General features: G+C 43.5%; 1 protein-coding gene across 3 annotated transcripts in view; it reads right to left on the reverse strand.

Moving 5' to 3' along the window:
- Window positions 1–6,803: 6,803 nt before the first annotated feature.
- The window catches only part of LOC107194268 (M-phase inducer phosphatase 1-like), a 21,921-nt gene continuing 12,321 nt past the window's right edge, over window positions 6,804–16,403 (reverse strand). The window contains exons 1-3 of one of the 3 annotated variants that reach the window (XM_015583863.1): window positions 10,161–10,384; window positions 9,002–9,185; window positions 6,804–8,796 (exon numbers count right to left, since the gene is read on the reverse strand). In XM_015583863.1, the coding sequence (XP_015439349.1) occupies window positions 7,201–8,796; window positions 9,002–9,185; window positions 10,161–10,210 (1,830 nt within the window). In that variant the 5' untranslated portion in view covers window positions 10,211–10,384 and the 3' untranslated portion in view covers window positions 6,804–7,200. Of the gene's footprint in view, window positions 8,797–9,001; window positions 9,186–9,344; window positions 9,378–10,160; window positions 10,385–16,403 lie in introns of those variants that run through there. The other 2 variants (XM_015583864.1, XM_015583862.1) reach the window with 2 other exon arrangements.

Genomic DNA, 16,403 nt, shown 5'->3' on the forward strand with positions numbered 1-16,403 from the left:
TCGGTCAGTTTATCGTTAACGAATAACTCATACGGCATGCCCTATACACATCGTTTGTTACGATGGTCTCGTCGACAGTACTCCTTCTACCCGATCAGTGCTTAGCTTGCTGTCACGTGCGTCTTTACTTTCCCGTTTTGTCAAATGAAAATCCAGATCGTATACTTATTAGGTATAATGTCACGTATATTGTTCGCGTTTCAAGTCGAACAAGAGATGTATAGATTTAACGAATAAGTATTACGCTTGCATCGAATCATTGTGATCCTCTAACATGATGTACATGTATACATACAAGTACACATATGCGTGTACATTCCTCGTCCGCGGTATCTATTTAATCGTAATTGCGACTTTATCTTCGAATCACATTTCTATTATACTTGCAAAAATTCATCTGGCAGAATTAACACGGGAAAAGTATGTACAATGTAAGTTAGCAACGTATGTATATGTAGTAGGTAACGGTGATGTTACAATAAAAACCAAAATCTGTGGAAACAGAATTTTTTCTTGCCATCACAAATGGATTAAGGTATGCTTATAAGAGCACCAAAGCACATCCTGCGTTATTCCGTACACAATAAAGAATCACCTGATAACACCACCTGCTGAATGGTAATACTAATAAGCTAGTAGCTTAGGCAGTTTTTTGTAGATGGCACTACACGGGTTTTTGACATAGGCCTTGTCCTGTGGCGTGTAGTCCGATGCAATCGTATGCATTGATACTGCGATATCTGTTTACCGTATGTACATATGTATGTATGTATGTATGTATGTATGTATGTATGTATGTATGTATGTATATACATGCATAAAAGAAAAAAGTATATATGTATATAGATAAGCATGATTGTACATATACCTTGCTAACAATAAACGAGCACACTTAACGCATATGTACGTCGGACAGACGATCGCGTTTAACGTCGATAGAAATGAGAATGCTATTCTACCTGCGCATAAGAATATAAATGTACTCGTCATCACGTCATTGAGAATGAATAATCGTTTTGGAAATAATACCACAAACGAGGTATAGGAGTAGACATGTCATCTAATGTATTTATGCGGCCCACTCTTCTACTACCACATCGTAGATTTACCGTTCTCATAACATAGAGGTCGCAAAATCACAAGCCTTTTAAGGTGTCGGTACCACAGTTAGGTGGGCCACCAATTTTCATAAGATGAAATATGTACATACTCCTATAACCTCGTCTGTGGTTATAAGAACATTAAATTTAGGAGTTATATTCGACTGAATTCAAGCCAAGCTCAGCTAGCCAAACTTCTACAATGCCTATTGCAAAGTCCAAGTTTTCTTTATTTCGTCAACGAAGAAAAGTTTTCATGTAAACCTACGAGGAAACTCGGCTTTCACTAGGGCAAAAAGTGACGTAAGAGAAGGGCCTTCTACCACTTAGTAAATTTATTCCAGGTACTAAAATAAATATTAAATCGAATGTTAATTTGCCATAAACTTCAGTAATTCCAAATACCAAGTGGTACAAGCATAGTAGGAGGCCTTTTCCCAACACTACTTTTTCCCCTAGTGGAAGCCGAGTTTGCTCGCGAGTGTACATATTTATTTATCATGTATATCTTATATTACGTATATCGTATATAGTTTATACATACGTTTATGTTTATATGTTTTATATTAAATATTTAAATAAATATATAAGGTACAGTATTGTATTTTATTCTCTCTCAACGCAGAAACAAATTTTGTGTTGCGTATCAAGGTTAGGAAAATATAATTCGATACAAGTAGGTATCGACACTTACTCGGTATTGAAACAAAAGTATCGATACCTTCGTACAACAGTAGTTATAAGCGAAAGTATCGATACCTTGGTGGTATCGATTCAAACCTACATACAGACCGCGCAGTCTATTATGCACTATTATATGTATATGCTATGGTCACACATTACGGACAGCTGTCGTCTTAACCAAGCACAAGATTTCAAGTTTAAAAAACGTAGATTAATCAAATTTATCGCTTGAGAAACAGTAGTCACAAGAACATTGTAAATCATACATAAATGTTTACAACTGTTGTTGTTGGGTACGTCCTGTCAACTACTCCTCGTTTTCTTCATATTTGGACAGGTCTCTCAGAACGAAACGAAAGCTGTCCGTATAACGGTGTACGAGCTGTCCAAAGTGAACTTACCGTGGTACGCATGACGAGATACAGTAGGTACAGTATTGTATTTTATTCTCTCTCAACGCAGAAACAAATTTTGTGTTGCGTATCAAGGTTAGGAAAATATAATTCGATACAAGTAGGTATCGACACTTACTCGGTATTGAAACAAAAGTATCGATACCTTCGTACAACAGTAGTTATAAGCGAAAGTATCGATACCTTGGTGGTATCGATTCAAACCTACATACAGACCGCGCAGTCTATTATGCACTATTATATGTATATGCTATGGTCACACATTACGGACAGCTGTCGTCTTAACCAAGCACAAGATTTCAAGTTTAAAAAACGTAGATTAATCAAATTTATCGCTTGAGAAACAGTAGTCACAAGAACATTGTAAATCATACATAAATGTTTACAACTGTTGTTGTTGGGTACGTCCTGTCAACTACTCCTCGTTTTCTTCATATTTGGACAGGTCTCTCAGTGTTATACGATCAGCATTCGTCTTGGCCAAGAATTTGATTTGTAGCTGAAGGTACGTAGATTAATCCACTGTTATTGATAATGACAATCAGCGACCAGAACACTGTTAAAATCGCATTTATTTGCAGAGTACCACTATTTTTGGACCGGTGGCGCCATCCGTGGCGAATCGCTGAAACTACTAGCCAATTATATGGCTACCAGTTTCAGCGTTTCGCCACGGATGGCGCCACCGGTCCAAAAATAGCGGTACTCTGCAAATAAATACGATTTTAACAGTGTTCTGGTCGTTTATTGTTATTGCCACTGACAGGAGATTAATCTACGTTCTTTCAGCTACAAGTCGAGTGCTGGGCAAGACGAATCAGCCGTTATAGGGTGCTAATCTACATTCTTTAAACTTCGAATGTGGTGCATGACGAAGAAAAGTGTTGCCTGTTTAGTGGTTATGTGATTGCAACAGATTTCGATCGGATATACACTGCTAAACGAGCATCAGTTTTCCTCGTCATGGATTACAATCGAAGTTTAAAAAACGTAGATTACTATTCTCTAACGGCTGGAGACCAGTAATCGCAAGAACATTGTTAAAATCGCATTTGTTTGCAACGGTTGACACTGTATCTCGCCATGCGTACCCCGTTTAGTTCACTTTAAATAGCTTTTCCAACGTTCTATGGACAAGTTACGTCTTGATCATGCATTCAGTTTGAAGCTAAAAGAACGTAGATTAATCTCCTGTCATTGAAAATAACAATAAACAACCAGAACAATGTTAAAATCGCATTTAATCGCGGAATACCACTACTTTTTGGACCGGTGGCGTCATCCGTGGCGAATATCTGAAACTGCTAGCCAATTATATGGCTACCAGTTTCAGCGTTTCGCCACGGATGGCGCCACCGGTCAAACAATATAGTGGTACTCCGCGATTAAATGCGATTTTGACAGTGTTCTGGTCGCTTATTGTTATCATCAATAACAGTGGATTAATCTACGTATTTGCAGCTACAAATTGAGTGCTTCAACTAAACGAAAGCTGTCCGTATAACGGTGTACGAGCTGTCCGAAGTGAACTAACCGGGGTACGCATGACCAGATAGAGTGTCAATCGTTGCAACTAAATGCGATTTTAACAAAGTTCTTGTAATTACTGGTCTCCAGCCGTTGGAGAGTATTAATCTACGGTCTTTAAACGTCGTATCTAATGCCAGACGAAGAAGAATGATGCCCGTTTAGCTGTGTAAATGCGATAGAAACCTGTGCACACAGGGATACCGCTCCATGAGGGTAAACGTTAATACAGGCATAAATAATTTTATTAATTCTGGGATTCAGCAGTATTGAGTCAATGCATTAAGCACTCGGGAACAATATGAGACTAACGGCGTTCATTTTGAACGCTGAATTACTGAGATATTCGCATTTTTCCATCACTAGGAATATTCACTCACCTGTCGGTATGATTTTGGCTAGCAGTTTGCGTGAATTGCCACGAGTGGCGCCACCGGTCGAAAAAGTGTTCAAGTAGCTAGGACGGAGGGGTCATAGAACCCCTGGAGCATCCGAAGAGTCACCGTGTGCCATTGATCACGTTGGGTCACGGAGCCCCCGTAGGGGACGCACTAGACCCTGCCCGGCGGCCCCGGTTGCGGCGCCATTGATCACGCGGGTTGCGTGTGCGGGGTCACGCAGTCCCCGGTTGCGGCGCCATTGGGCACGCGGGGAGAGAGCAGGGGTCACGGAGCCCCTGGTGTCGGCGCCATAGACCCTGCACGGTGGCCCCGGTGGAGGCGCCTTTGATCACGTGGGCTGAGAATGTGGGGTCACGGAGCCCCCGAAGCATGCTGAAGAGACCCCGTGTGTGTGAGATGTATGATGTACAATTAGAATTTCAACGATTTATAAATAAAAGTACACACGGCTGAACTCAACGATAAATTTATTAATAAAATTATTTACAAAACTTAGGATCGATAAATTAAACATCAAAACTGAACATCTGAAATAATCAATAAATTATTAACAAACTTCAGATAAAGTATAGCATTGTAGTGTATTGTCTCTCAACGCAGAAACAACTTTTGTGTTGGGTAGAGGTGGCATGCAAAATCACTAACGGTGATTTATCACCGTGATCGCCGAATCACGATCACGGTCGTGATTTAACTTCATTCACAACCGTGATTGCGATTTTTCTATCTTGAGTGAATTTGCTCACTGCGATCGTAAGTCCTTGATCTTTAAACAGAAAAACGTATTCAATATGATTTTACGATAATTACATTACTATTCGTGTTTGTAAACATCAGTAGAAAAAACAAGAAATTCTAAAAAAATGATTTGCTAGGTAACATGTAGATTATAATTTGTAATCATTAATTTATTCATTATTCTTCATTGTTTCTACTTATTCCTTCACTTTATACGATATAACCCTAATTTTTGTTTTGATGTCGTTAATGTGAAATATACAAATTATGTATCGCGTGTAAAGAACTGTTAGGTTTCTTCAACCAATAAGAAACGATCACGGGAAATCACGAATCACTGTGAAAAATCATCGTGATTGGGAACGAACGTGATCGAATCACGAGTGATTCACAAGTAGCAGTTCACGCCATCTCTAATACATACATTATTGGCCCGGTTTCGCTAGCACTGATTGGAGTACTGACATGGTCGCGGGGCTACTGACGCCCCCGAATGCATGGGTTAGGAAATTACATTCCATGTTAGGTCTATTCTTTTATCTTGTCTGTGGTGGCACTATTCACCGATATATCACCCTCTACCCGTAGCATTTTGCCGTAAATAACGCTGGATAACGCACACGTCATTTTAACCTACATAATAAAATTCAATGTTAATTAAACTCGATACAGTTAACAATGTAAATATACAATACCGATGTTAAAATCTTCAATAAAGACTACGACAGCATTGGAATGTGCTTTGAATTGCAAAAAATTCCGTTAATCGATATTCTTTTGTATTTGACAGATATCAATGTACATCGTGTACATACAATTATCAATTACATCCACAAGTAATTAGTCAACTATGAAGTGACAGCACCACTGAAATCAATATGCAAGCAGAATTTGTCCGAAATTGATGTATTTGTTCGTTCTAAGTATACGGTATACGGAGCTCCTTACTTAAACATACAACTTCACGGATTCAAAATATTGTAAACTGTTACTTTACGAACGCAGTGTGCAAATGACATGCAATTTTAACCGGTGCATACATGATGACATAATGCCGGATTTAGTAATTAACACTATGATAGGCAATATTAAGGAGTCAGTGGAATAAATTGTTGTCAGTATAATTTATACACGATTGGATTAAACGATTTTTTTTTATGATTGCAGCTCTCTTTAAAAACAATGACATTATACGTATAATATATCTGTAAAGAATAACATATACATATATCTGGTACTTATACAACGCTTATTGTAGATACAGCCCGAATTCACTAGTCTATCTGATAACGTAATAGCAATCCTTTTTATAGAAGTGATTCAGTTATACGATAGCCATTGAAAAATTGATATGTTGTTGGTAATTTTATAATTTTCCGGCGACCTTAATATTTCATTTGCAGACTTTTATCGTCAATATTTGAAAAGGTAGCAATTACTTGATAACGTACGAACGAGGAGACGAAAATGAAAGTTTGGTTAAACTATACGAAACGGTATATTATAGATTATAGATTATAGACTATAGACTAACGACACATATTATATAACGTAATCATTTTATTATACACACACACACACGCGCGCGCGCGCGTGTGCGTGTGTGTATGTGAAATGAAATTTGCATATTTAGAAACAATTTAAATTTCTCGTTATAAATGATTTCTTCGCGTATTATACAATATAGATATACATTATTCAAAAATATTTTCTCTATGCGCGTGTACACGAGCACGCTGAACTTTGGCGATACAGTACCTCCGACGTCGATTAGGCTAGAATTAGGTGAATAATGCACGCGGCGGTGGTGGCGGCAGCATTCACGTACGAATGAATGGCGCGTGAATCCATCGAGTTAGCAAATTACGACAAGAATTCGGTGTCGATGCGTGAACTTGGGAAGCCCGCCCGAGAACGTTACTGATATTTTACCGATTTGATTCTATTCGCTTCATCGTTTCACGATCCTATTCGCGTTCGCTCATCTCCGCCGGCATTGCTATCTTTGCGTACACACGAAGCCGTAAATTTGTAACGATTTCGGTATTAACCGTTTATACACGTCATCGAGTCAAACGCGCAAACTTCGATAATGCTAACGTTCAACTTTTTTTCTTTTTAGATAACGTCTCGACGGTCGCCGTGTCGTCCGTCGTTAAAAATAAGCGCTTTTTGTTTCCTTGTACTAGAATTCACTAAAATATAAGTAAACGTATCAGAACGATACAAGCTATTTACACGTAAATACGGAGTAAAGTGAGAAAGTAGAAACGAACAATCCGACTGAGAGAAGAGAGAATAGAGAAAGGAGGAAGGGTTGACAAATTATTGTTGCAATTAAAAACCTAGACGCTTCAAATTGGTTCGCGTCGCACCAGCGCAGATTCTTGATTTCTCGCCTTGCCAACTTTTGCTCTTACTTCGAAATTGCTTGAGATCCGCTTCGTGATCCGGATGTCTCATCGGTCGATAACCTTGCGGCGAACACAGTCCTTTCTGTTCTTTGTAGAATTGTTCGTATCCACCGTGCAGCAGATAAACTTCTGGATAATACAGAGCGGGATAGTGTTCTTTGTTACGTTGTCGATCTAAGTTTCGCAAAAACCGCGAAAGATTTGGGCCGCGTTCCCAGGAGAATTCACAGTGGAATACCAGAATATTCCTCTTGTTCGTATCCGGTTGGATCTCAGGCGTATTGGTTAAAGGGTCTAACAGTATTCGCTCGATTAGGTCCTTGCTGTACAGATTCAGGGCACCCTGAATGTGTCCGGCATCGAACTCGTACGGGTAACGACAATCTACGATCTTGAAAGAACCAATGCGATCGTGGAACTCTCCACGAATCAGAGCGGCCAACGTATCCACCGAAATCGATTTCAAGTCTTCGTGATGGCCGGTGGCTAATGGTAAAACGCATGATTTACTGAAGTCACCCGTAAGATCCATGTCGGTGCTACTACGATGAATAGCTGACTTTATGAGCGCGTGAGTTTCCGTTTCCGCTTGTGTTTCCTGTCGCGTATCCGCGCATGTCGTTTCGATCGCCATTGCCATCGCCGTGATGGTTGCCGATGTTTCGGACAAACTTCTCTGGAAAGGAATTCCGGCGAACCGGGAACTGGAAGTCGACACATCGATGCCGTTGCAATGTCTTATCGCGTCGAGAAAGCTGGTGCTCGATCTCCGAGACTTTTTCACTAATTTCGGACTATCGTCGATCGGTGGATCCGGTCGTTTGAACGTTCGGACGGATAGCGGAGAACCAAAGTCGTTCTCGTGGTCGTAACCGTAGCCGACTCGTCGGCGATGAGACACGGGGACTGTCATCGCCAACAACGGATCGTCCTCGAAACCCGGATTCACAGTCGAGGAATTCGCGTTCGGAGAACGAAACAGACAAGAGCGTACTTTTGAGAGCGACGAGTTCTTGCGCGTTTCGGATCTTTCGTTTTGCAACGAGAGCGATCGTCTGAAGTTGCCGGTGCGATTCGTGCGAGGGAATTCCGGTGTACTAGGGCTGAAGTTCGAATCTATATTGATGGCGGTCGTCACGTCGGAAAACGTTCCTGTGCCGACGATATCACCGCAAAGAAGAGTCGAGATGCCGTTCGGTAGGCGTGTTGTATCTTCCAGAGGCTCCACGTCGATCAGATCGTTGAAACCATCATCCATGCTTTCGTAGCCGGAAGAAAGACTCCGAAAGAGGGTGGGTCGTCTCGCGCGCATTCGTCGCGGCGAGGATCGCACCGGTGATTCCATCGGACTTCGTGATTCGATCGATGTCCGTCGCGGAGCAACGGCCATCGGTTCTACAAATCGGAACGCCTCCCGTGGCTTTTCTTCTTTTTCCGGATAACTTGCCTCGTATCCACTGTCCTGACTGTTAGGGTCGCAATCTTCCAGCGGATATCGGGACTTTTTTCCCCCCACGATCTGTAACGGAACGATTCAAGAGATTCTTAATGTTTTGCCAGTCAGTGAATTTCATTCGTTCGAATATCTGTATCACATTTGCCTCTGATCATCGTAACCATCGAAAAACTGACAACGAAATGCGAACAAGATACATATGCACATATGTACTACTACATATATAAAACAGACGTACTACATATACATATATTATAAAACAGCTTACCTTCTGCGGGCTGATACCCCGTGGACTGCAACCAGTATTGCTGTTTTCTTTCTCGACAGAGGGCGACACCGATTCCGTACTGGAAAAACGTCGGGACGCCATGCCGAGAAGTCGACGCACCTTCGGCTTGGATTTCACCGTGTTCTCTGGAGTACTCTTGAACTTGAAGGCATCCTTAAAGAGCCTGCAACACAAACAACAAACTGAACATTACCAAATACATATAGAAAACGACTAAAAGGAGGAGGAGGAGGAGGAGGAGGAGGAGGAGGAGGACGACGACGACGACGACGACAACAATGATTAGAAGGAGCACACAATGTAGACGACGATCGGACTTAACCTCGAGTTTTCCGAGTCGGTACCCGAAGCGTGACAAACTACTCCCATTATCTCGAGTCGCAACTCTAAAAGCACTCCAATAATGCCCGTCAACGGTTTTATATCTTTTCGAACGAATCATTACATTCTGTACAATTCTCAGTCGCGGCTTTACAGATTCATTTAACATCGAATCAGTTGTTTCGATTGCGATCGCTTGTAGCGAACTACTTGTACGATCTGAACCACAAAAATTCAACTCGAATAACTGTCTCGAGCATCTTCGATACAACTACGAGCATGAACACGTGCGCGGCCTTATTTCGGAACTTAATAATAGATGTGTCGTGCCAACACACGTTACTATTAGAACAAAACCTTCGTACAATTATGTAGCTCTTTATTCGAGCGAAACACGAGCAAGCGATACTAGCGCGCGAACGCGCCACACTCTCCCGCAAATAATAATTAAGTAATCTCTCCGTTTAGGAACTAACCACCAAAGAGAAGAATGGATTTCATCGAATGGGTATTCGATTTGAATGTTGCACGATTCGAACTTGTTTCGTTGAAATGAAACTTGAGCACGGAATTAATCGGAACGAAATCAACGATACCGATCTCGTTCTTCTATTTCAATTACGGTCGATGTAAAATTGCACGTTTCAGGTTCGCTTTTAACGCGCGAGTTTAACAGCTTGATTGCACGAGTTCAATTTCACTGTATCACACAACACGTACGTATACCACATATATGTATATGTATTAATATGCATCCTTGGGTAGAACGTCGTCGTCTGTTAAGAAAAAGACAAGAAATTAGCATTCCGATATATACCTTGTACATTGACACACTTCGCAGGATTCCGTGACACCTTCCCAAAACATATCAACGAGATAGCGGATACAACTGATCCTCGAGTAAATCGAAACAAACAGACGGTACAGTTTAATTCGCGGAAATAATGTGCAAGAATTATCGCGCGCGCAAACACTCCCCCGATCGGGCGTTTGTCGCCACGAGTTCGACCTGCAGCGAACGAAATATCCGTACCTCCAACCTGCAAGACTGGTACTAACTGTTCAGCTCGGCGGGAACCTCTGCTTTATACGGGGGAATCGTTCTCGGTGGGGGGAAGGGCCGACCAATCGGGAGCCGAGAAAGGGCCCGCCTAAATCTTCTCAGGACATGCAGGGAGAACGGAACGCGGAATCCTCTCTTTAGGGCGACCGCTATGGGGGGCCCTTTTCTGCCTCTTTGCCGCCGTTTTTCGTTACGTCCGCCCATACGTTCGTTCGTCGAACGTACATACATTTGAACGCCAACAAAGTGCACGTAAAGAGTATATGTACATGTATGTCCTAGGAAGTACTTGTGCAATTTCGACAACTTTATCAGCCACGGTCTATTCGAAATGTTATTTGTCGATCGAGTTGTTTGATTTCGTAAAAAGTGGCACGGAAATGGATCGACTCGCAAGATCGGACATGCATATTTGCCGACTTTATCATTCGCTTGTCTATCATTTTTCAAAGTTGTCTCGCACATCGAATGTCGACTTGTATAAAAAGAAACGAGAACATGTATAGGCTGAAAGATTATTCAAGTTTACGATTCTTACTCTCCTCCGTAACCACTCGGCAGACCGATCGTTTATCCCTCTCGCATACATTTTCGGTCATTCACTGACTGTGGGGCTCCTCGCTTTCGATACCAGAGCGGAAAAGGTTGCCGACCGTAGGAGTTCCACTCGCATTGAAAGGGTCTGCTTCCGTCTCTTTCGTTCCTTCTGTCGGTCCTTGTCCTGTCGGTTGATGCACCGACTATCCCGAAGGAGATGCAGTTCTCGGCAGGTACGACTCCGGTCCGTTTTTTTCATTCTACTGATCACAATGCTTCACCTGATCTCTGATACCACCCTCGCATTCTTCGAGGATTTTCACACGGCAGGTACCCGCTTCTGAGTCTCGACGCACAAGTGCGTTGGGGGCTCGCCATTGAAAGGAAACGAACACGGAAAGGCAATGAACATATATCAAAAAAATACGTCTCGTACCATTCACGATAACGGAGTCGTTCGGTCTGTTATAGTGACAACCAAAGAACATGTCGACCTCAGATGGCAAGGATACAGAAATTTGATCTGCCGATGTTTAGAAAACTTTTCGTTCTTGTTCATCGAAACCGAATATCAAAGGATTAATCAACGATTGCGTTCTTGTGGAATGGAAGGCACGGTTCGTATGTATCTAAGTTTGTGCAAATAAATGTCAGGAATATTCTGGGAATCAAATTCCCAGGGAAACGCGTGAGACGATATACATAGGGTTGTCGAGAAGACTAACTGATACGGAGAAAGAGGGGGGCGACTGACTGGTGGAATGGGCATCAGAGTATAGAAGAGCATAAAATAAGATTCACCGGGTCGTTCCCATCAGTCCTGACTGCAAAGATTATTTGTTATAGGGAATCGAACGTGTATAACGCACGGTACCCATGATGGGGGTAGCTCAGCTGCTTACTGCCACGTACATCGGGGGGTACCGAGAACCCCTCGTTCGCAGCTGCCAGATCGCAGCACCTTCCGTGTCGTAATGCGTACGTAACACCACCTTCCAAAACATTTTCGATTTATAGGTGAAAAGTCGTTTCACGATTCAATGTCGACGCAACAGTGTTCGAGTCGTCTGATGGCGAACATTTTCCTACATTATATGTTTCGGCTATTAGTTAGCCGACGTACCTTTAAATGCGGCGAATCGTCTGTTTCAATAAAAATAGTAACGTGTTTTTCGTTGGTTACGCTCGTAACATGGAAAAGAGGAGTAGCGCGTTGCGAATAGGAAAACCGCGCGCGGGCTGTACCCCCAGCGTGGTTCCTGTTCGACGTCTGAACCGTCTGAACCGTCTGAACCGTCTGAACCGTCTGAACCGTCGTTACGGGACACGAGATACGAGTAGCGAATCGTTCGAACCTACATATATAACGGACTGGAAGGGGACACGAGATCGAGCAAACGCCCGTGTCCCTACGAGTCTGATTTTTCTATAAGAACGAGTGCAGATGGTCGTATCCATTGTAATGGTTGGCACGTGCCAACTATGGGTACCCCGATGGTGCACCGCTAAGTGCATATACACACGTATACGTGTAACAGACACTGGCCACGGTAGTGTGCAGTCACCGGCGCATATACCCGATACACGTAGCTTCGCTCCGTCAAGTTATTCACAGAATATACATACGCACATATGCGTGTGTGTGTGCGCGCGCGTATACGTATCGCGCGCGTAGGTATGCAGCGCTCTATGTTCTATCAGTACAGAGAAGAAGCACGTCGAGACATTTCGTAACATACCTGTTGGAAGGTTCTCAAACCTCGTCATCGTTTGCGCCTTCCACGTGAACCTTCCGTCTTTCACTTTTCAGTCGATTATGTTTTTCGTGATACGATTTATTACTACCACATGGTTACATTATTCTGGATATCTGCACTCGTGTTATCATCGCATTATAATCGCGTGTAATGCAAACGTTTACGTTCGAGAAAACGCAAAAATTTACAAGATTATCTGGAATCGGTGTCCGTTAATATCGCGCCGTACGAACAGGTAATCGTGAGAAAATGAAACAAGTCGATACAAACTGATCTGAAAGAATCGAGGAAAACAACGAAGAACCACTGTGGATGATGACCCCATAACCGTAAAGTCTGCCAGAGAGCAAGACAGCTTTGCAGCTTCCTAAACGGGATCATCATCTGTTCCTTCGGGAACTTGGGAAGGGCGTAAGAGACAGCTTGCTCGTTCTTGCTATTCTTCCGACACAGTGCAGCCGTCGCAGATGCACTATAGGAGAGACCGAAATTTGCAATATGTCGAGAAGAAATCGAAAGAAAGGAGAGGAGGAGGATAAAAATTGGTGGAACCCCTCGCTAACAGTTAGTACGAGTCCCCTCTTTAGGACGGATAGATGGAAACGGAGGGAAGTCGGAAAAAATAATCACCCTGGGAAGAGAAGAACCAGTGTCAGAGTGTCAGAGTGTCAGAGTGTCAGAAGGACGGCGCGACGCGGCAATAGCTATTGCTGAAACAGGAGAACAGGATCGATGAGAATTTCGATACAAAGGGTAATAATGGCGGCGAGACGGGTAAGGTGTTGTGCGGAAACAGAAACAACGCTTGCTTCGATAATGGTCTCGAATCGATCCTGTTCGCGTGGTTGTTATACATATTACAAGAGTGGGCGTTGAACTGATGGGAGGAGCATCAGTAATACATAATATAGTATGTATCGATGTTGCAATTGAAATCGTGGCACCGTTGATCCAAAATCTCCGATTGCTCGTTGTCGCAATTGGTATTTAATGTACGCAAAAAAATCAGGCATCCATCGAGCAAGAACGATTACCGTGCGACAAACTGAGATTACATTTACCTATATGTGACAACAAAAGACAAAAAGATGAAAATCTCGGGACGAACCGGATACATCCGAAGAGGACACAGGAAACAACGGAAAGACTAGTTGTTTTGTTCCACGCAGGGTTCGAACAATAACTCAAAGAATGACGTTCGAGTGTCGTGTCGTTGTCGAAATAATCGAAAGGATATTCAACGTTGAACGAAAGGCGAAGACGAAGGCGAAGGCGAAGGCGAAGGCGAAGGCAAAGGCACGCGGCCCAGCGGTGGCGGCGTTCTTGACACGATCTATGTATCTTGGCCTACCTACGTTGTATTCTTTCCGGACCGTTCGACCGCGTTTCCACAATAGCAAAAGGTTTTCCTACGGATTTTTCTGCGAATTTACACAAGGTACGAGCCGCGGGTGGCCCTCGGGATATTAGGCGCCGCCCACCTGTTAAATAGCGCAAATTCCGACACCCTGCCGAACGAACCTACGAATCAATGCTAGTCTTCGAAAGCTATTTTGCGTCGCCTTTTCACCGTTCGACCACGGCTATTATAAATACCATTTTATTGTCGGAATTAGGAACCGTTTTGCCAACCGACCTGAACGGAACAATTATCGGGTGTCATAGAACGACGATTACTGCAGGGATACCACTCGATTATTCCTTGAACGGTCTCTAATCGTCCATACTATTGTCTCTTTCGTTCCATGGCTCCGTTGTGTTACACGCGTTGACCAGAATAATTACCGACGTCGCGTCATCTCGAATTCGTAGAAACAATGGGTTGTCGCCATTAACGGATTCGATTCCATTTTTTACACGAAAGTGTAAATAACGTAAATTTCAAGTGTACCCCGTCGTCGTATTGCACACACTGTATCTACTAGGTCGTATGTACTCGCTGTTTTCTCGATAAGCGTTTCTCTCGCTTACCACTTAATTCGTTTAAAAAGATATACCAGGGAGGGAGAGGACTAGTTGAACTGTGACGTCCTATTAGGAATACATACATGTAACGCGTTATTTGTATACATGTATGTATGTCCACCCCGATCTAATGTCGAATCGATCATGAAAGCGCTTGGAACGAACACGATATTTCCGGGAATGAGCATTGCTACGGTGGCTATAAAACAGCTTAACCTTGGGACACGGTCAGGTCTTATCGACACTCGACCGCAACCGAAATATCGCAACGATATCTTCCTTTCTCTTTCCTCGCTTCGCTCGACCACGCGCTTTATCGCTAGATCTTCTCATCTCTGTCTTCTTCTCCCTTTTTCTCGTTTATCTTTATTCGCGTTATCGGGTATCTCACTGGCGCGAAGCTGGTGTCTAGAGGTGCAGAACAAAGACCGAAACAGAGAGAGAGAGCGACGGAAAGGTGGAAAGGAGGAGGTGGTGGTGGAGGATACTGGATGGTCCATACAAATGAAAAAAAAAATTGCAAGAGAGCATGATGCGGATCGTATTTGAATCGTCGTCCGATCGTCGCGTCGCAAGTCACAGAGCGTTATGGCAACGGTTCGACAAACGCGGAAAGCGTGGCCAGGATTTCGTGTCTCGGATCAAGCAAAAAGGATATTTCTTATCCGTCGATTATATTATTTGCAGTCAAGAAAACAGTAGGTAACAGCTGTGCCCGTATACAGTATCGCGGAAGAGTGCGTTAGACAATACGGTGAACGATGCCCACATAGGGGAAACCGAAAGCGTTACATGGGGGCGTGCGAACAACGGTTCCTACGTACATGTATTGTACATGTATGTATATCAAAATCGAATCTGCTCGAGCTCCTATGCAGTCTCCTTACTGTACGGAAAATCCACTTCTATCTGCCGTTTCTTTTTCAATTTTACGATCGATCTCTGTGAACTCACAGTACGGTCGTACCACAAGATCCGAAGAAGTACGACGAAGAAGGAAAACGATGATCGAGCGATGTAGACGGTCAAAGCGCCGCCGGTCATTTTCTTCTCGTCCCGAGCAGAAACGTTGTCCGTTCCCAGGCCGGAGACTCTTCTCCGTCCATCCAGAGAGGAATTTAAATCTCAACGGTCGGTCGTGGTCTTACATAGTGGGGAGAGGCGACACCGAGGTTCGCGACGGTGCACAGGAATGAAATGGAGAGGAGCGAAGGGTGGACGGACAAGGTAGGGGGCAGGGAAGGAGAGAGCAACCACCGGTGGAACGTTGCTCTGCCTCTTTTCGATCTTGGTCTTGGTCTTGGTATTGGTCTTGGTCTCGACTTTGCTTCTGGCCTCGATCTTGGTGCTGGTCCCGGCACCGAAACGGACACCAGCGTCGGGCCCTGTTCGGATTCCGAACTCGGACTTTGCTAGCAACGACACCGAACACGGTCCAATCCGGGAAAAAAGAGATCCGACCAGCTCCATTGACCAACGGTCAAATACTTGCCGAGTAAACCGCGCATGACCGTGATACGAACGACGAGTAGGAGGATAAACGGTTACAGGGAGAACGGTTGGAAAGGGCATAGCGGGGGACAGTGCACGATAGGCGGTGAGACGAGGAGAGAGGTGGAAGGAGTGAGTGAATGAAGGAGGGAAGAAGAGAGGGACAGCAGACACCCAGGTACACACACACACACACACACACACACACACACACACACACACACACACACACACACACACACACACA

Source organism: Dufourea novaeangliae, unplaced genomic scaffold (assembly GCF_001272555.1).
Source record: "Dufourea novaeangliae isolate 0120121106 unplaced genomic scaffold, ASM127255v1 scaffold28, whole genome shotgun sequence".
NCBI lineage: Eukaryota > Metazoa > Arthropoda > Insecta > Hymenoptera > Halictidae > Dufourea > Dufourea novaeangliae.